The 21,170-nt window shown below is 34.1% G+C and overlaps 1 protein-coding gene and 1 pseudogene across 8 annotated transcripts in view; one reads left to right on the top strand and one right to left on the bottom strand.

Annotated features, from left to right (window-relative positions):
• PUM2 (pumilio RNA binding family member 2) overlaps positions 1-21,170 on the top strand; it is a 73,339-nt gene that overhangs the window by 21,279 nt on the left and 30,890 nt on the right. For all 8 annotated transcript variants that reach the window (XM_054728571.1, XM_054728575.1, XM_054728574.1 and 5 more), the window contains exons 3-11: positions 2,590-2,698; positions 6,246-6,433; positions 7,004-7,173; positions 10,454-10,724; positions 10,968-11,061; positions 12,332-12,457; positions 15,140-15,282; positions 16,881-17,010; positions 20,916-21,059. In XM_054728571.1, the coding sequence (XP_054584546.1) occupies positions 2,590-2,698; positions 6,246-6,433; positions 7,004-7,173; positions 10,454-10,724; positions 10,968-11,061; positions 12,332-12,457; positions 15,140-15,282; positions 16,881-17,010; positions 20,916-21,059 (1,375 nt within the window). The remainder of the gene's footprint in view (positions 1-2,589; positions 2,699-6,245; positions 6,434-7,003; positions 7,174-10,453; positions 10,725-10,967; positions 11,062-12,331; positions 12,458-15,139; positions 15,283-16,880; positions 17,011-20,915; positions 21,060-21,170) is intronic.
• LOC103305627 (charged multivesicular body protein 2b-like) lies at positions 17,823-20,642 on the bottom strand (annotated as a pseudogene).

The raw sequence follows: 21,170 nt of genomic DNA, 5'->3' as shown, positions 1-21,170 counted from the left end.
CTCCAGGGGCAAATCTCTATTTTTATTGCAGTTTCAACCAATGTACCAATGTAATTTTTTCTTTTTTAACTGTTCTATCCTGAATTGTTGCCTTTCCGTATATTTAGTCCTTTTAACTTACCTTTGGTCACAAGCTAGTAGTTTCTCTAAAAGTATGGCAGTGTCTAAACTGCCACAGAAAGCTGTTTTTGGAATGATGGTAGTAACAGCCTTTGCTAGAAGTATTAATATTATTAACTACTAAATTCTTTTCTTGTGCATGATAACTTAGAAATGTTTGCAAAATGAAAAGCTATGTAGCATAGTGCTTGGCAAAATGTAGGCACACTAGATTAGTGCTTGACATAGATTTCCCCCCCTACTTGTGCAGTTTGCGTTTTAAAGCAGTGATCTATGGCTGAAAAGTACTATACTGAACCTCACCCAGAAATAGTCTTCTAAAGAGATTCTGTTATTTTTAATATCTCAGAAGATTAGTTTGTTTTAACCACTTCTATGTCTGGGATAAATGTTTCTATTAAGGTGTTATAACTTTATTTTCAATTTTTCATTTGGTTTCTTCTTTTGATATTGAAACATTTTTCTTCATGAAGTATGGGATAAGAGCATTTCTTTATTCTCTGATCATTTGTCATTTTTCTTCGTGAAGTGGCCTGTTTATACAGTATTTTTAAGAGATTAACATGGGTTTTTACTATGAGTAAGTGTTCAATTTAAATATATTAAGTACACTGTTTTAGTATTATATTACTAGCTTTGTTTTTTGTTTCCATATTTGCATGAAACTTACGTAATGAGATTTTTAAAAATTGAAAGAACAGAGATTGTATTTTATTGGGATCCTTTTTAGAGCAGATTATTATCTAAAATTTAAATACATATTATTTGCAATCCAGGAAAATGTGAACATGCAAAAACTTAATTTTTTAATAGCAGAAGTTAGTTTTCTTTAAAATTAAAAATTAAAAGATATATATCTGTAGATTAGGAACATGCCCAAGTTGAATTTTTCCCGTTCTCTTCAAAGCAGCTTCTGTGGTTTTTTTGTTGTTGTTGTTTTTTTCTGTTTTGGTCAATAGTACAACCATTTACCTTGTTAACCAAATTTTGAAGTTTTATCTTTTTTATCAACCCATCCTCATTTGCATTTATATTTTATTGATTCTCCTAAATGCTTCTCACATCCATTCTATTTTCTCACTTTCTGACATACTATTTCAGTTCTTGTCATCTTCACCCTGTTGTAATTCTCCTAGACTGACTTCCTTGCCTATAATCTAGAATATCCCTATTCTTACAATGTGCAACTTGAGTTGTTTTCTAAACACAGTGTCACTCTTGCCAACCTCTCTTGATTCTCTTTGGCTTTAATGTAATACTATGCAGTTTCTTTAGTATGTCTTTAAGGCTTCTCATAATCTGACCTAGATATCTTTATCAGCATCAACTTTGACCTTCCTGCATCTGTTCCTCTATCTCACACCCTATTCCACTCTATGCATCTTCTCAAGTTGTTCCTTTGTTTATGATTTACTTTGTCTTCCTCACCTTCCACGTACACTTTGAACCCCCAACACACATAATTTTATCTCTCAGACCCAATTCAAGTTTTACTTTTTATTTTATTATAGTTAATTTTATGTTTCTGAACTCTCTGAAGATAAGGTCTCCATGCCTTTAAGGAGGCAAATACGAATAAGTATATACATGTTTAATTCTGAGCATTGAAAGATTGGCCTGAGACAGATGATAGTCTTTCAAATGCTTTAAAATGCTAAATACATGTCTCAGAAAACCAGTCTGTTCTTTTCAAATAAACCTATTTCCAGTCCACCTCCTGACTGTCAGGGAAGGTGAAGAGGAAAGACCTGAGATGAATATTGAAGTATGGTTAGGAATTGGCCAAATGTACATTTTGAGTAATCAGTGAATGATTCTATCAGTATAACTTTTATATGCTGTGTATGTTGCAATATAGGATAGATAGAGCAGAGGACTCTGAAATTGTTATCTCCGATGTATTTGGTTATCTTTTTTGTGTATCTCTTCCATTATCTATAGCTTCCTCATTTGGAATTGATAAGTTACTAGTATTCAGGACCTAGGAAGAGTTGTGAAGTCCACTTCCATTGATTAAGTGAAGTAGGCATGAAAATAATGTTTTCCATCAAGGAAGCTGTAGGATAGGAGGTGAACTAAGGGCAGTATTTGGAAGTAAAGGCAAATGTTTTGTCACTGTGTAGGTATTTTTATTGTATTACCTATATCTTAGAAATTTAGTAAGTTTTTTGATAAATTTATAAAGAAAATTACATGACATTCAACCAATATGTGTTTTGAAAAATGTTGAAAAATCAGGAGAAATCAGATGTTGACGTTGATTTAATGTTTAGGTCTAGAATTATTAGAGCCAGTACTCAAATATAAGTAGGAAGTTATTTTTTTATTGAGACAAATATGGTAATAGGTCACTCTGAATTTTCATTGAAACTAACTTGTACATATTAGTGGTAAGTTTGCTTTCCTCTACATTACGTTATTTGTAATTAGAATAAAATTTAAATGTAATATTTTTCTCCCCCCAAATAGCTTTTGCCTACCAAAAAGTTTTGGGAACCTGATGATTCAACAAAAGATGGACAAAAAGGCATTTTTCTTGGGGATGATGAATGGAGAGAGACTGCATGGGGAACTTCTCGTAAGTTTTTGGTATATGTGTAAGAATTATTAATTTATTTGAATTTTTTTAAAACCCTGCCTACTCCCAGGCAATAGTTGGAGAAAATTTGTGATGTCTTGGTTGAAGATTTCATTAGTCATTGTAATGCACATTATCAGGTGTAAATTGATCCTTATCTAATGATCCACTTAATTGACTAGAAGTGCTTGTCACAATAAGATTTTACTAAGTTTTTCTTTGAAGTGAAAACTGATTATTAAAATTCTGAATTTTCATTAAAATAGAGACTGTATTAACCATAGAAATTTTAAATTGTATTAGAGGATAGTGACAGATTTATCTAATTGCAGCTTAATCTAGCTTTATAAGACAGTAGCCACACCCAAAAAGAAAGTAAACTTCTTAGTAAGATAGAATTCCCAGAAAGGGAGCAGAATGAATTTTTAAAATATATTTTTATTTCTTTTAGAGAGGAAGGGAGAAGGAGAGAGCGATAGAAACATCAATGATGAGAGAGAATCATTGATCGGCTGCCTCCTGCATGCCCCCTGTTTGGGATTGAGCCCGCAACCTTGGCATGTGCCCTGATCAGAAATTAAACTGTGACCTCCTGGTTCATAGGTTGACGCTCAACCACAGCCACGCTGGCTGTACCTTTTTTTAATTTTTTTATTTTAGTTTTATGTGCACACCATAGTGGCTAGACAGTCATATACTTTACAAGTTCCCAACTGATATTTCAGGTACCCAACTGACACCGTACATAATTATTACATTAATGACTATATTCTCTCTGCTGTACTATATATTCTCAGGACCATTTTGTGACTACCAGTTTTTGGTTCCCCATCCCTTAACCATTTTCTCCCAGCTCCCCAATTCCTCACTCTATTCTCTGGCAGTTAATACTCTACATTAAAAATGGAAAGAGGAATGAAAGCCTTGGCCAGTTTGGTTCAATTGGTTGAGCGTCTTTCCATTCACTAAAAGATTGCCAGTTCTATTTCTGGTCACACGCATGCTCTGGTTCAGCGGGCTTGATCCCCAGTAGGGGTCGTGCAGGAGGCAGCCAATGAATATTTCTCTCCCTTCATCTCTCTGAAATCAATTAAAAAACATATTTAAGAAAAAGATTGAAAGCTTTGGTAACTACTAATTTAGACTAAATTTTTCTTAAAATAATGAGAATTTTCTTTGAGTTTAACCAGTAAGCATTACCAGTTTATAGTAGTGCTTGATCTGTACCTTTTACACCCATTTCCCTAGCCAGTGGTAATGTATTCTCAAACCAATAAATGAGATATGATCTTTTGCCTCAAGGAATCCTCCCCCCCCCCCCCCCCCGTGGATTTTAACATATATTAGATTGGACTCTTAATCTAAATTATTCATTTATTTGGACCGGGATACATTTTCCCCCCCAAAAGGCACTTACTTTGCTAGAAATCACATGTGCTTGAAAACTTGGTAGGTAGACATGCTTTGATTTTTGTTTTGGGAGTTGAATGACTAATAACTTTATTTACCAGAACCAGGTATTTTTTAAAGCATTCCAAAGCAAAGCACCTTGAGCACAACATTTGTTCCTGATATTTCTAATTTATAATTTTAGGTAATTCCTTATACCACTCTCCTGATTATTTTAGTTGTATGGATAAAATTTTGAAAAGGAATATTAGTTTTTAGTAGGAGACATGAGAAATGGAGTTATTGTATTTACTGAACAAACTTTATTGAATTCCAAGCATGTACAAATATAAATAACACATTCCTGTTCTAAAGGAATTGTTGTTCTAAGAAAGATTATTTCTCTGACTGCAGGAGACTGTCATATTTCCTTCTCAGCTGAACTGAACTACTTGTGATTGTTAATTTCATTTTGTTCTGGCACTTCCAGATCTTTGAACATGCTGGTTTCTCTTAACTGAAATGCTCTTTCCACCCCCAACTTCACTCCCCCCCCCCCACCCACCCACACACACACACACTTTAATTCTTGTCCTTCCTATTGGGGTTTACTCTGAGACTAGAAAAGATTGATAGCCTTTAGTTCCCTTCTAATAATATTCTGGATTGTTTTTATTGAAGCACTTTTACTCTGTTATGATTGCCTTCTATTAAGCCTATAATATCTTTGAGGGTAGGAACTATCTTGTTTGTTCTTTCATACAACAAACAGTAAATCAGTATTCGAACTGGGTAAATGAATGGGTGAATGATCACATAAACAATATGGCTAAATCTCTCATGGATAAAGGTATTAAAATAGAAATGTTTTCATATGGTTTAACAAAAGTAGCAATCATTTAAACATTACAGTTAATGAAATAAAGACTGGGTACCTCTGTGATAGTTCAGCCCTTTAAGGACTAGACCTCATATTGAGTATTGAACACGTTCACAAAAAAGCCAGAGGTAGCTGACAGCCTATTGGTTCCTTTAAAAATCCTGTTGTTGTTTTTTTTTTTTTTTTTGCAAATCTGTATGAATATTGCCTCAAATGTTTTATTATATTTGTCTTTATTTGCTCTCAGAGCTTAAATACTGCCTTTTCTTTTGTCACAGAAATATTTAGAAAGGGTATTTGTACCCGATGGATAATTTTTTGTTAAACAAAAACAAATGGAAAACTTTTAAACTAAAAGGGACTTTTAAAAATACCCTTTAAGCGATACTTAGGTTTCTTGTGGTTTTTTGTTTTGTTTTGTTTTGTTTTTTTTTTTGGTTTTTTGTTTTTTAATATTTTTTGTACATCTTGGATACATAGTTTTTACACCAAGAATAGAAAATTCTGTGTTACTACTAGTTTGTGCTATAAACACAAACAACTAAGTTTGTGTTTATAGCAGTGTTGCCATGTGTTCTGCATCTGTCCAGTACATAACAGTGAACTGGAGAAGTGCTCTGCCAATTTAGGATTTATCCCTAAAGGTTTTTGTTTTTGAATTGTTATGAATCACCAAAATAACTTCTTTTTCAATTACAGTTGGCATACAGTATTAGTTTTAGGGGTACAACATAGTTAGACATTTATATAACTTACAAAATGATCTTTCCAATAAGCCTAGTACCCATCTGATACCATAATTACTTATTATATTATTATTCATTATATTTCCTATGCTGTACTTTATATTCTCTATGACTTTTTTAAACTGGTAATTTGTACATCTTAATCTCTGTACCTTTTCCACCCATTTCCCCAGCCCCCCTCCCATCTGGCAACCATCAATTTGAAGAAGCTTCATTTTTTAAGTTTATAGGCAACTGAGCCTCTAGATTGTTTCTCCATTGACCTTTTTTGGTTGATAGATTTAAAACAAAACAAAACATATAAAACTTCACATAGGCTTTTACCTGTTTTTTAGCAAATGGCTCTTTTTATCTGGATTAAGACATGTGCCCAGTAAGTCTCAGCAGAATCAAGAGCTTTTCATAAAGATTGTAATAACATTAAAAATAAAACAGTATACCGATTTTTCTTATTTTAGTATATTAATTTGGATAAGTTTATTCAGTTAATTTAAAAGTACAAATATGAAATTGTGTTCTTTCTTCCAAACAGACCATTCACTGTCCCAGCCTATTATGGTACAGAGAAGATCTGGACAGGGTTTTCATGGAAACAGTGAAGTAAATGCAATACTGTCTCCGCGATCAGAAAGTGGAGGCCTTGGTGTGAGCATGGTAGAATATGTGCTAAGTTCTTCTCCTGCTGATAAATTGGATTCTCGATTTAGGAAGGGAACTTTTGTAAGTATTTTGAATAAAGAAATATTTAATAATTGCTCAGTGGTTATTTGGTTATCTTTAAATCAGTTTATTTTTCTGGCCCTTCCTAGAGCTAAAGGAAATTGTGTGGCTAGCTATTAGTGCTCATATTCTTCTCTTGGCCACTTCTTAAAATACATGAAACAGTAGAACCCCTGGGAATATTTATATTCTTAACCATGTAATAAAAGTCAAACCATATTAATTACAATACATAATTTGCAAGATTAAAATTGCTTATTTGTGGTAGTACTTGATCTGAAAGTAAGTAAACAAAATCATCTCTGCATTAAGTAGAATTTTAATCTCGTTTGTGGTGTTACCGCTTATCCAGCACCGCTATAGTTAAGGTTGCCTTAGCCCTTCTGTTATAAATCACTGGTTTGTACTCAATTTTCTGGCCTTTGATAAATTAGTTGACTACAAAATTAAAGTAAGATTCAATGTTTTTATTGTTTACATGCACCATAGTGTAGTTTTAGGTCACCTTATGGTGCCCTTTTTTGTGTGTTCTATTAAATATTCAGAATCAAACAGATTCTTTTTCCTCAGGGCACTAGAGATGCTGAAACAGATGGACCTGAGAAAGGAGATCAAAAAGGCAAGGCTTCTCCATTTGAGGAGGACCAAAACAGAGATCTTAAACAAGGAGATGATGATGATTCTAAAATAAATGGCAGAGGTTTGCCAAATGGAATGGATGCCGATTGCAAAGATTTTCAGTAAGATTTTAACTTTCTCAAGAAGAAAAGCATATCTCTAGGGATTATTACTACTAGTTGATGTAACTGATGTAGACATTTTTCCAGTTTTGGTTTATTTTATTTCCCTTTGTACCTTGTGTTACTCTGGAGGAAGATTTAATTTTTTAAATAAGAAATATTAGTTAATGATTATGAGCCATTTTTTAAAAACAATTCTTAAAAATATTCTCTCAACTAGTGCATTCCATTGAAGGCGTTAATGTTAGAATCTACTGTTATCTTTCTAAATTGTAACTTTTTCCTCCCTGCTAAAGTTTAGTGGATTTCAAATTTAATCTGTGAATTTTCCTGGCAGACTTCTTGGAGTTGCTTTTTTTTTTTTTAATATATTTCATTGATTTTTTTGCAGAGAGAAAGGGAGAGGGATAGAGAGATAAAAACATGGATGAGAGAGAAACATCGATCAGCTGCCTCCTGCACACCCTCTACTGGGGATGTGCCCGCAACCAAGGTACATGCCCTTGACTGGAATCAAACCTGGGACTCTTTAGTCTGCAGGCCGACACTCTATCTACTGAGCCAAACCAGTTAGGGCTTGGGGTTGCTCTTAAGCACTTTCCTGTGGAGTTTCCTATTTTTATCCCTGTTTTGTGTTTCCTACCTCCAATTTAATTCTTAATCTTGAAAATAAGGAAACATAATTAGCTCTTAGTATGTTTGTGCTAATACTTAATATTCCTGAAATTGGGAAGTGGGGAGCATGTTAGAGGCTTCAAAAAGTTAGCTTTCTGCTCAGAATTCTATAAGTTGTAGCTTTTTAGTTGTCTCTTTATGGCAATTAAACAAATATTTCTTCTAATCTTTGGTCTTAGATTAGGTGGTGCACCTTTGTCTAAATATTAGGAAGTTGTTTCTTCGTAATGATTTCCTATACTTTATACTTCAATAATCAGATGCTTTGGGGCCTGTCCCTGAAAATGAGCCATTTCTTTGAGATTTTCTGAACCGTGGAATCTCAGTTAACTGAGTGTAGGTACATGTGGGTAGTATACTTTTACATTCATTGCCTTAGTTATCAAAAGCAGAGAAACAAGGGCTCTTTAAAAGTGTCATTTTATTTGTCCTAAGTGCAAAAAAGCATCCAAAACCAGGAAACCTCTTTTGATAAGAAATAAAATTAATGCTAGTCAATTTGTTTTAGAACCTTATCCTGATTTTGCTCTTCTGTTGTTTAATCTAAATTTTGGTCAAGGGCATGCATTTAAAACTGAATTGATTATAAACCCCTCAGAGTATACATTTATAATTGAAGTGTTAATACACCATTAACTATAGCAAGAAAAGAGCACCACTGATAGCACATGACTTTTTTTTCTATTGTATCCTGCACTTTTTGCTAAATTAGAGTTGTTTTGTATAAGAGGTTATACTTTTCCATATTAATATGAACTTTACATTTATTAGCATTTTAATTTTATTTTGTTGAGTTTGGAGTATGTATTTAAATTGTTTAGGAATTAATTTTTGACACAGTATTGTACTTGACAGTGTAAAAACATTTTAAACTAATAGCTGTAGCCATATGGTCACTGTGCTGCATATCATTAATATGTACATTAACTAATAAATCATCAATATATACATTATCGGAATAGAACTGAAACGAGTGAAAAAAACTATAGCAGACTGTCTTTTTATTTTTTTAATTGGCTGATTTTAAAGAACATCCTTTCAGTCTCACTCCCCTCCTCCATATATTCTGAATGATAAATAAACCTTTGGAATAGTCACATGAAAAGTTAGGTATGCTTAAAGGGGAAAGGAGTTTGACATTTCTTCTAATATTATATGACAGTGGTTGATCTTTAAATAAAATGTAAGTTCACCTAAATATCTGGGAAATCATTCTTATAATTCAGTAATTGCTTTGTAAAATGTTCTGTATGTGTTAGCAAATTTATCCCAATGTAAAGTACCTGATAGTTGGGGGCAGTTACATAGGTGTAAAAACTGGCATTGAAAGCCAGGTAAAATAATTATTGCCATTTAAGCACTTATATATGAACATACTATGAACTCATTGTTCCTCAAAACAAACTTATTTCGTGTACGGGGAAAGGTTCTTATTTAAAGTATTTCAGAGGGAAGGTGGGGGTTAGGGATTAACCAAAGAACTTATATGCATATATGCATAACCCACGGACACATACAATAGTGTGGTGAGGGGCCAGGAGGGAACTGCTGGGGAGTAGAGGGGTTCAGTGGGGAAAGAAAGGGGAAATCTGTAATACTTTGAACAATAAAGATAAATTTTTTAAAAAATTACTGTAAAAAAAACAGACTATAAATGAGGATTCATTATGTCTAGAAGTAAAAAGAAAGTTTAGACGATGAGAGATGTTAATTTTATAAAAAGAGTCATTGCTTAAAATTTAGTCCAATGTTAATTTCTTGGGGAAAGTTAAGGAGGCTAGTCAGTAGAAAAACAGTTTTGATCAGTGTTATACCTTTGCATTTCTTTCTGATGACTTAAATTAAACTGGAGTAATTTGGTATTAAAAAGATTATGCCAAATTGGGGAGCTGTCATAGGGTGGAGGGGGAGAGGTTTACAAATAGTTTTTGGTTTGTTTCTCTTAGTTGGAACCACAGGTCATCTTCAGTTTCTTCAGTAAAGAAACTGAGGCCTGGAAGATGAAATGATTTGTTTAAAATCATATTCAGAGTCAGGAGTCCGCCATTGGTCTTAGTTCAACTGCCTTTTTCTGCTGTATTCTACATTTACACCCTTAAGTATTGAAGACGATAGTGATCCCTTTAGCCAGTTTTTTTCTGAAATATATAGCAGAATATTACAACAAAATTCTGTGCTGCTGGTAGACAGGAGTATAGTAGGAGTTTTGGTTTTGAGCTTTCCCATATTTGCCATTTACAGTCAGCTCTTTATACCTACTATTCATTTTGTCTATGATTTGAGAAAAATATTTTAGGTAATCTAAGCCTAAGTTGTGGTATTGTCCAGTTTTCTTATCTATAAAATTGAGTTATATCTTTATGCTATTTAAATTGGAAAGAACATTCATGAATAATTTTTAAAGAAAACCATGTCAGTTCTAAAGAAGAATTTAGTTTAGACAGACAAATAATATTTTAAAGTGAAATGGTTATTGACCTGGGATGCCTAATTTGCCCTCTCTACTTTACAACCATGTGTTTTTTATGATTTTCCTGCTTTCCCATTTCAATTTTTGAGTTACTTATTACTTTTACTCCTAATGCCTTTCCGTTTTCTCGTATAGTCGTACTCCTGGAAGTCGTCAAGCCTCTCCAACTGAAGTAGTTGAGCGCCTGGGCCCCAATACTAATTCCCCAGAAGGATTGGGCCCTCTTCCTAATTCTACAACTAATAAACCACTTGTTGAAGAATTTTCAAATCCTGAAACTCAGAATCTGGATGCCATGGAACAAGTTGGTCTGGATTCTTTACAGTTTGACTATCCTGGTAATCAGGTACCAATGGACTCTTCAGGAGCTACTGTAGGCCTTTTTGACTACAATTCCCAGCAGCAGGTAAGCATGCCCCTCCTTTAAAGAGGTTCTTCTTGACTATGTACTGGTGTGTAGCCTGAAGTGCTATGAGGCGTTAACATGAATAATAGGGGTGCTATTGAACACTTCATGTTTTATTGAATAAATGTTTTTATAGTTGAGAAAGTTTTTTAACTAAGTGTGTAAAATATTCTATTCACAGTTTTCTAAATAGAAATGTAATGCTTTGAGACTAATTTTTGTATTAAATATTTCCCCTAATAGCTCTTTCAAAGGACTAATGCATTAACAGTTCAGCAGTTAACTGCAGCTCAACAGCAGCAATATGCATTAGCCGCAGCTCAGCAGCCACATATAGGTGAGTTTTTATAAGTTACCATTTTGATTAGACTCAATCCTATGTTAAAGCATTTGGATGTTTTTCCTTTTACTGAGTGTTATTTCATTACAGTTTTAAACATCTCATTGAGATCATCAAAGAGTAATAGATTACATGGCAGGAGTAAAGATTTACTAGGGAAGAACTGTTTCTAATTATTGTGTGTATCCTTAGTTATATAAAAATCTAATTCAGTGAAAGATGTCAGCAAATAATTTTATTTCACAGTGTGCAGTTGAGTCAAACATTTGGAAATTCCAGTGAAATTATTTTGTATCCATTATCAAGTCAGAATTTTTATTTTTTGTAAAAATATTTTTTATTGATTTCAGAGAGGAAAGAAGAGGGAGAGAGAGAAACATCAATGATGAGAGAGAATCATTGATTGGCTGCTTCCTGCACACCCCACACTGGGGATCAAGTCTACAACTTGGGCATATGCCCTTGACTGGAGTCGAACCTGGGACCTTTCAGTTCACAGGCCAACGCTCTATCCACTTAGCCAAACCAGCTAGGACAGAATGTTTCTTTTTAAAGTGGTCTAAAAATAGAAATCCTAAGAAAAAATTTAAAAATATTTTATTCCTTCATTAAGGTTTTGGACCTTTAGTCTTTTTTTTTCCCAGAGAGGAAAGGAGAGAGAGAGAAAAACAGAGAAACATCAGTGATGAGAGAGAATTATTGATTGGTTACCTCCTGCACGCCCCACACTGGGGACTGAGCTCACAACCCGGGCATATGCCCTGACCTTCATGTTAGGAACTGTGACCTCCTGGTTCATAGGTCAGCACTCAACCACTGAGCCACGCCAACCTTTAGTCTTTAATGTGAATTATTAAAATGACACATTTGTTGCTACTAGAGTTCAAGTATGTGTTATCTGTGTTGGGTTTTTTAAAGGTTCCCCAGCTATACTTTACATAATTATAGTATAGTACCAAAACCTGGAATATGACATAATAAATGTGCACGTATAGTTTTATGTCATTTTATCACATGTAACCATTTTTATGCCTATCTGATTTCGGCTAACTTTGATTTATTTCCTGGTTGGAAAAGTGAAAACTTTGACCATCAGAATCTCTATTTCAGAAATGAAGAACCTTTTAATATATTGTTAAATGCCCAAGAATTTAAACTGTTAAGTACATTCTCCTCCATCCCAAATTCAGAGTAGAAATGTTTTTACCTAATGACGAAAATCATACTTTACATTTTCATTCATTATTTCTCCCCCTTTTAAATACAGCTGGTGTATTCTCAGCAGGCCTTGCTCCAGCTGCATTTGTGCCAAATCCATATATTATTAGTGCTGCTCCTGCAGGGACTGATCCATATACCGCAGCAGGATTGGCTGCAGCAGCAACATTAGCAGGTAACTTGTTCATCCTTGTTGCTTATTATGGATTTAGTTTTAATCTTGGTATAAGCTTTATTTTGGTCTTTTTGGGTAATTTGAAGTTCCTAGGAACAACTGAAACATTTATACAGAATGAGCTGAAGTTTCCAGAATTTTTTATTTTATTTTATATTTTTAATATATTTCTATTGATTTCAGAGAGGAAGGAAGAGGGAGATAGAAATATCTATGATGAGTTTGATCGGCTGCCTCCTCCTGCACACACCCCACTGGGGATTGAGCCCACAAGCCAGGCATGTGCCTTTGACTGGAATTGAACCCGCAACCCTTCAGTCCACAGGTCAACGCTCTATCCACTGAGCCAAGCCAGCTAGAGCCAGAATTTATTTTTTAACTGTAATGCTACAGAAGAAACATAAGCCTGATAACTTTCCTCCTATACATAATTGGTTTACCTTTTAGTTTTTTAGTTTCAGAAATCTTACATTGCCAAACAAATCTTCATTCTTGTGACCAAACCCATTCATTACCCACAGAGACAATGTAAAATAAAGTTACTTTTCAAAAAATGAAATGGGTTAGTGTTGTAAATACCCAGGTCAGGGAAAGTATATGTTAAAGTGCTTCTGCATTCTTGAGTTATGAGTATGTAAAAGTAAAGTTTATTTAGCAATACTGAAATTTGCAAGTAAGCTGAGGGACAAAAGATGGGCTGGAGTTAGAAAGAACTTCTTAAAAACTATCAAACCTTGAAACCATCACTCAACTGAAATAGACACCAAAACTATATAGTGTTACATGTCAATTATATCACAATAAAGCTGGGGAGGAATATTTTTAGAAACTGAAGCTGTATTTATTGCTCATTTAAGTAAGGAAGAGTTGTGTGCTTGTCAGGCACACTCTCTCTCACTCAGCAAAGTAATTTGCTGATATATAGGAGTTTTTGGGAGGGGTGGGGGGGGCGTGTTTTAGGTTGACTTGATTACAAAGACAGAAATGAGTTTGTCTTCGGCATGGTTTACGTTGGTTACCAAGGAAGGCACAGGGTGATGTCATCCACAAAAGTGTGTTCACTGGAATGAGAACAATCTTTGCCGAGGAGTTTGGGGCCCCTTTTTTTTTTTTTTTCTCCAGGAGTTTAAGAAGTAAAAAAAAAAAAGTTAATTTCATATTGTTTAATATCTTAGTTTGCTGACTGAAACTAATCTATCACATTTAGTAGTTTTTGGTCTGTAGCTGCATATGATTCCATAAGCATGTGAGTTTTTTTGGTGCCATTTAACTGGATGTTAGTGTGTAAAGTGCTGGTATATCATTCATACAGAAATCATTAATCTATGGAACTGAAAGAAGCAACTTTAAGAGGTCATTAGTTTTGAGATGTGCATGCTAGGCATTCTGGACTTCGGCTTTCTAAGACCAGTGCTATCCAGCAGAAATATAATGTGAACCAGATAATGTAATTAAAATTTTTCTTGTAGCCACTTTATAGAAGTAAAAAAAAGATGAAATGAATTTCAATGATATGTTTGATTTAGTCCAACATATCTAAAATAATTTCAATATATAATCAATGTTTTTAAAATTATTAATAGATATTTTCCCCTTTTTTTCAAGCCAGCTCTTCAGAATCCGTGTATGTTTATACTTAACAACACATCTCAATTTAGGCTATCCAACTTTTAATTATTAAATAGCCACAAGCTATTAATAGCTGTTAATGGCTTCTGAGTACTGTTTTGAACAGAGAGGTTCTTGGTAGTTGTCTGACTCTTAAAAATCTACAAATTAGATATACTAAATTCCATTTCAGTGAAATATTAGGACATGTTTCTTAGGAATCATGACACCTTGTTTATTAGTTTAATGATGGGCTTATTGTACATGATGCTGTTTACTTTCTAGGGATCAAACATTGTCTTGAATTAAGTAAAAGAGTAAGAATTCTATTTTTCTTAGTTTGCTTTCTTATATTTGTGTTCCTCTGTGCTCATATTAACTAGTTTTTTCTTGCCTTGACTCACTAGTCCCATTTTCCTAACCACATAAACACTGATGTTTTTGTGTGATTTTCAGTTGCCTTGTGAGAATTGTGACTAAGTCTACTTTAAATATGAAAAATATTTTAAAATTCAAGGTTTGCTCTTCACGTATAGTTGTGGCAAGATTGGTACCAGAATGTTCCTTAGTTTTATATTATAGATTGCAAATCAGAAGATGAGTGTCTAGTTTATTTTCATAATTCTTTTCAATAGTCAGAAAATATTTTTAAGGGAAGTAATGAATTGAGGATAGAGGGTCTTATAATTCTTTGGTGAATAATGTTTTCTAATTAACTTGTTTGTCAGTATCAAACCCATTAACTGGCATTCAGTGAATGTTGGATAGTTAACTGTCCTGTTAATTCATTGGTCCTCTTAAGTTTAGCTTCACATTTCTCCATTAAGGCCACTGCTGTTGCTCTTGAATATTCACTCTCTCTCTCTTAATAATTAATGTTTCAATGAGACTTTCTCCCTAATAGAATAAGCAAAAATAAAAGGGTATAGTAGGTGTAAGTGGACACAGGGTTATATGCTGTCACCTTTTATGATCTAGTGGTGACTGACCTCATTTATCTATAAAATATAGTGACTCCCCCCCCCCCCCCCTTTTTTTTTCTTTTTGTGTGTGTGTCGGGGATGTGGGGTTTAGGTCCAGCAGTGGTTCCACCTCAGTATTATGGTGTTCCATGGGGGGTGTATCCAGCCAATTTATTTCAGCAACAAGCTGCGGCGGCGGCAAACAACACAGCAAATCAGCAAGCCGCATCTCAAGCTCAGCCTGGACAGCAACAGGTATAGGCCTGCCTTCATTCTGTTAATATCTGAAACGGCTCTGAAATTGTATGAGCTCTTTGTGTTCAAGATGTGTGTCTTTTCTCTCTTATTTTCTTCAATATGTGCGATGCATATACCTGATTGCCAGAAGTAGGTTTACTGTGCCATTGTGACATTCTTTTTAGTTACAAAGCTATTTTAATAATCATAACCTGCATGTCTTTTTCCATACAAACAACTGTAAACCTACTTTTGTCCATACCTGTGTAGTTAGTGCACAAGTCTCGATTACATGATTTTTTTCTAATCCGTAGTCTATGAATTTAAAGATTTGCTTGTATTTCAGTTTTACATTTCTGTTGAAACCTCTAGCAATATTAAATTTTCTTTTCAGTTCCTAAAGTGTGCTAATAATGTTCCTATCAAAGTAATTGTCACTTCAATTTTTTTCAGTTTTCTTCTGGATATTTAAATTACTATTTTAAGTATTAACTTAATATAGTTCTGACCAGAAAAAGAAGATTACTGGGTACTTCATATTTTTAAGCACGAAAAGATGAAATATTTTCACTAAAGGTTAGATTTACCTTCTTCAAACAAAATGTTTATCACAAAGATTTTTTTTTTAATTTCAAGCACTTTCCTAGAACTATTTTGGTAAATGTAAAACTGTTGATAAATTCCAGATATCTGGTTGTCAAATTCAACATATTTATAGCAACGAAACAGTTTAATGACAAGTATAGTGCTATTTACTTGCCAGTTAAATTTTTATTCTAAATTTTCTTTAATATAGTTTAATACTATATATTGATGTTCTGTTGAAGCTGTTTTTTGGCTCAGTCCTTATAGATACAAAAACATCATATAAAAATTATTTTTCAATCTAAGTTTTTTTCTTCTTTAGGCAAACTACCTGAATAATGCACCCATGTGTGATGCTTACTTATAGGATGGTCTTACAATGAATGAATCCCCCTTATCCTGAATTACTTAAATATTTATCTTTATGAAATTAATGTGTATTGTGCTTGTGTTTAATCACTAAAACAACTACATATTGCAAAGTAGTAAAATTTGACCAGCCCTAAGAGTTTTTGCTTTGTTTTGATGTAATCTTGTGTTCTTTTCTTGTGTTCTTTTGTTCACCCCAAGGTTTTACCCTAAAAAGCAGCTTCTGAATTCTAAAAACTTGGTTCAATTAGAAGTTTTCACTCAACTACAGTCTCGTAACAGACTAAATGAATAATGATATTTTATTTCCTTAAGCTTCCTGTGTTTCAGTGTTCAGCCTTAAAGACTAATAAAACATAAATTAAACTTCTTGTCTTCATCTAAGATTTTGTCAGAGCATAAGTACTAGAAATAATTTTTCTGAAAGACCTAGAACCTCCATGTTGCTTAATAAATAGATTATTCTAGTTGTCAAGAGTCAGGGATTGTGTTTTTGATATTAAGTATTTTGTATTTCATGCTAAATCAACACTTCATTGCATATAAATATGTTCAAAGAATATTCAAAGGCTATTTGTGATATATACAAAATTGTCCAAGCTAAATTTATGTATCTGTTACTTTATGATTTCGTTTTTAAGGAAATCATTTGTCCTTTGTAGGTTCTGCGTGCTGGAACAGGTCAGCGCCCTCTTACTCCCAATCAGGGCCAGCAAGGGCAACAAGCAGAATCACTTGCAGCAACAAATCCAACTTTGGCTTTTGGTCAGGGTCTTGCTACTGGCATGCCAGGTATATAGTTGGTTAATTGTAGAAATTTTAATAGATAATATTTTGGAATTGATTTTTATATAGAGAGAAAAATATCTATTGGATGCCTCCTCTATACCCCCAGCAGAGATCGAACCTGCAACCGGCTATTTGAATAAATTTAAAATATTAAATGTAGACTGTCACACTGAAGAGTGAAAAATCAAGAAAAATCTTGCCTACCTTGCAATAAATTATTTACAATTCAGATGCCAAGAGTTGAAATTAATACTATTTATGAGACTTAATGACAGGGATGGAAAATATGTATTAGAATTCTCAACATAGCCCTCCCTGTGCCCCCCCATCTCTCTCTCTCTCCCTCTCCCTTTCCCTCTCCCTCTCTCTCTCTCTCTCTCTCTCTCTCTCTCTCTCACACACTCACTCACACACACACACACACACACACACACACTTGATTATAGAGAAAGAGGGGAGGGGGGGAGAGAGAGAAACATTGATTTGTTTTTCTACTTATTTATACATCCATTGATTGATTCTTGTATGTGCCCTGACCAGGGATTGAACCCAGAACCTTGGTGTATCGGGACAACTCTCTATGCAGCCAGGGCCATTTTTTCTCTATGGCATAAACTGTAGCATCTTTCCAGCTGAAAGTAACCCAGAATTCTCAGGGCAGTCCTTCGAGAAATAAAACCAGTTGGTTAGGAAACACCTGTTCACTCATGGTCTTAGTTTTGCAAAATAAATGTGTTTTGTAAAAGAAATTGGCAATATGCCTGGTTTATAATTATAACTAAATAATTATAAATAAAATGTTACGGCTTTTTTAACTAATCCATTCCTAAAGCTTTGAGTTGTTTAATTTCTTCATTGGATATTATAGCCTTTGAAGTAGAGTAAGATGGTCAGCTTCAGGCAACTGACAGCTTTGGCCATACTTCTAGAAATTTCAATTCCAATTTCATCAAGAACTTGATTCATAGTATCTTGGCTTTCTTCTTCATCATCAGGGCCATCAAAGATGTCCTCAGATGTGTCATCAATCATTTCTTCAGTCATTTCCATATTTTCCTACTGGAAATTCTGATTGTTTGTAATGTCTTTTGTGGATTCATCTTGTCAACTGCCTACGTTGTCTTTGCAATAGCAGACATTGCGCAGCCATCTTCATCTGGGAATTTTATCACTTTTGTTTGTGTGGCTATAGAAATGACTTTTGTACTTTTAACGGCAAAAGTTCGTGTTTTCTGTTTCCATAGTTGTGCAGGCTTTTTGGCTAAAACTGAAAGCTTCTTTATTACCAATTTTGGCCATTTTCTTAATTTCTGATTTCACCTGTTTTTCTTTTTTCTCTAATGCTACTTCATCTCTGTTTATAGCCCTCTCATAACTCTCAATTCTTTTCCTTTATTACATCCACGGTTTCTACTTGAAGAGGGCTGCCATGGTCAGAGTCTGTGCCAAGTCTGGCACATGACTGGGAAAGGACAGACCCTTGGAGAGTTCAGGGTAGTGAAGTCCATGGATAAGAGAAGAAGGCAGGGTCTCTAGGTAGAACCCACAGAAGGTGGTATCTGTGAAGTCACCCAGATTGGCCACATTTAAAAAGCCTGATAGCGTGAAGTATTATTAAAATCATGGAGTAGTGGGAACTCTAATTCCAAGGTGGTAACAGTGTAAAATTGCACAACCACTTTGGAAGTGGCTTGGCATTATTTACCAAAGTTGAAAATAATGTACATACTCTATGACAGGGTTTCAACTACTATATGTTGGAGAAATATGTACACATACGCTTCAGGATACATGTACAGAAATGTTTATGGCAGCACTGTTGATAGTAGCCCCAGACTGGGAACAGTGTAAGTGATGACTGAATAAATGCATTTTGGTGTCCATCCAGTGAGGGGCTATATAATAATGGAAATGGAAACTAGGAAGATCTGTATACAACCAGGTGGATGAATTATACATAAAAACTTTTAAATAATCTAAGCCAAGAGATTGTTATAAATAGTACGATAGTGTGTAACTCTTTTAAGGGAAAGAGAAGACTGTGGTTGAGCCAAGGACATAGGAGAGGTGGGTTCCGGGGCAGTTTCTATTTCCTGACTTGGATAGTGGTTGTACTTTTTTGTGTTACAATCATTAACACTGTACTTTTTTGACTTTTTGTGTTTTATTTCACAATAAGTTATCATGTTCTGCTGGTAAAGTACATTTTCTGGTTAAGAAAAAAGTTACTCTCAATACCCCCTTTTTTATAGCAAAATTCCTCAAAAGCATTGTCTGTACTTGTTTGTGGGTCTTCAATTTCATTCTTTACTAAACTTGGCTGTTTGGCTTTTGTCCCTTATCAGGTGACTTCCAGGTTGCTAACTCCATTGCTCAGTTCTCAACTCATGGCTTTTAGCAGCATTTGACATTGTTGATCACTCAATCTTCATTGAAATTCTTTTTTATTTGGCCTTCAAGAAACCACATTTTTAAATTTTTTTTCTTCCTTACTGGCTATTCCTTCTCAGTCTCTTTCCTGGTTTCTCCTCTCTCCAACCTCTTAATGTGAAGTACCCTCAATCCATAGACCCCTTTCTTATTTTCTTGATTTCATCTTGTCTTATAGCTTTAAATATTATCTTTATGTTGACAACACCCAGATTTTTAACTTTCCTAAACTTTAGAGTTGTATATCCTATTGGAACTCTCCTGTTGGATATCTAATAATCTTCTCAAATTTATCATTTCATGAGGAGTTCATTCATGAGGAAAGTGCTTGGAAGCTCTGCGTTCCCTCCTAGATTTTGCCCTTTGCATCTCTTCCTTTGACTAGTCCTAATTTATATTTATTATAATAAAACTGTAATTGTAAAACAGTCAAAATTACTTTATTTAATTAAAAACAACCTTGACACGTGAAAGTGGTTGTCTTAGTGTTTAAACTTAAAAGTATTGGAGGTTGGCAGTACCTTTTTTCAAGTGGTTGTCACTATTGAGCTTGAGTCCCTGTTACTGTATAAGGCAGCCTTTCTCTTGAATTCTGGGAGTAAACTAAGCCCTATTGATGTAAAGTATCCACTCTTTGTAGTTAACTTCTCTCCTGTGCATCTACAGTGATACTTGTTATGTATCATCCTTGGGAGAATTGGCAAAATAGTTATTTTCTGTTCTGTGGTTCAGATGAGGAATCCCCACTGAGAAAGACTGCTAAGAGGTAAACTTCACTCTCCTATAGTTTGGAATAATGCAAATTGTCACCTGCCTTGTGTTCAGGGCTATGAAAAAAACTAATGCCTGCATGATTTTTATTCAAATTTTAGCTTGAGAACCTTTACAAATAGATTGTTACCTTATGATTTTAAGGTATCTGTTTATATCATGATTTAAGTTTTTAAAGAGATGCTTACAAATGAAAATCTAAGGGAATGCTGTTATTGAGGCACTTGGTTTAGAATTTAACTAATGTGTAATAAACATTTCTATATCGTGTTATACCTCATTTTCTTAGTCTTTTTATCCATCCTCCTCTCAGAAATGACTAAATAGGAATATTTTTTTATTATCAGCACTTGATAATTTCTTATAAAGGAAAATACTTTATCACTTTGTGATCCACAAGTGAAAGACATCTTTGTTAACCAGTTACCTGCCATGATATTTTGAATTTAATTTAAAAAGGTCCGCCGCTTGCGTCTATAGACGGTTATGGCGTGCAAATGTTTAAAACTTAACCTATGCTCTACTACATTTTCACACATTGAGTAATACCTTCTCAAATATGTTTTTCATATAGTAACTAAGGGTTTTATATAAATAAGTATACAATAGCTATGTTTTTTGCTTGATAAAAACATATTCGGGGGAAATAAATACGCATGTTTCCTACAATAAAGGTTTTCATTAAGCATTTATTTTAATATGTTTAGGCTATCAAGTCCTAGCTCCGACTGCCTATTACGATCAGACTGGTGCCTTAGTGGTTGGCCCCGGAGCGAGAACTGGCCTTGGAGCTCCAGTCAGATTAATGGCTCCAACACCTGTTTTAATTAGTTCAGCAGCAGCACAAGCTGGTAAGTGTAACTAGCGTTTTCAGGAATAATATTTTTCTGATGTTGTTTGAGATATTTTTAAATTAGAACATTTTTTCTGAGTATTTTAAGAAGTATCTGCAATTTACTTTG

Source organism: Eptesicus fuscus, chromosome 16, assembly GCF_027574615.1.
Source record: "Eptesicus fuscus isolate TK198812 chromosome 16, DD_ASM_mEF_20220401, whole genome shotgun sequence".
Taxonomy (NCBI): Eukaryota; Metazoa; Chordata; class Mammalia; order Chiroptera; family Vespertilionidae; genus Eptesicus; species Eptesicus fuscus.
Note: the sequence above shows the minus strand (reverse complement) of the source record. Positions and strands in the feature narration are given on the sequence as shown.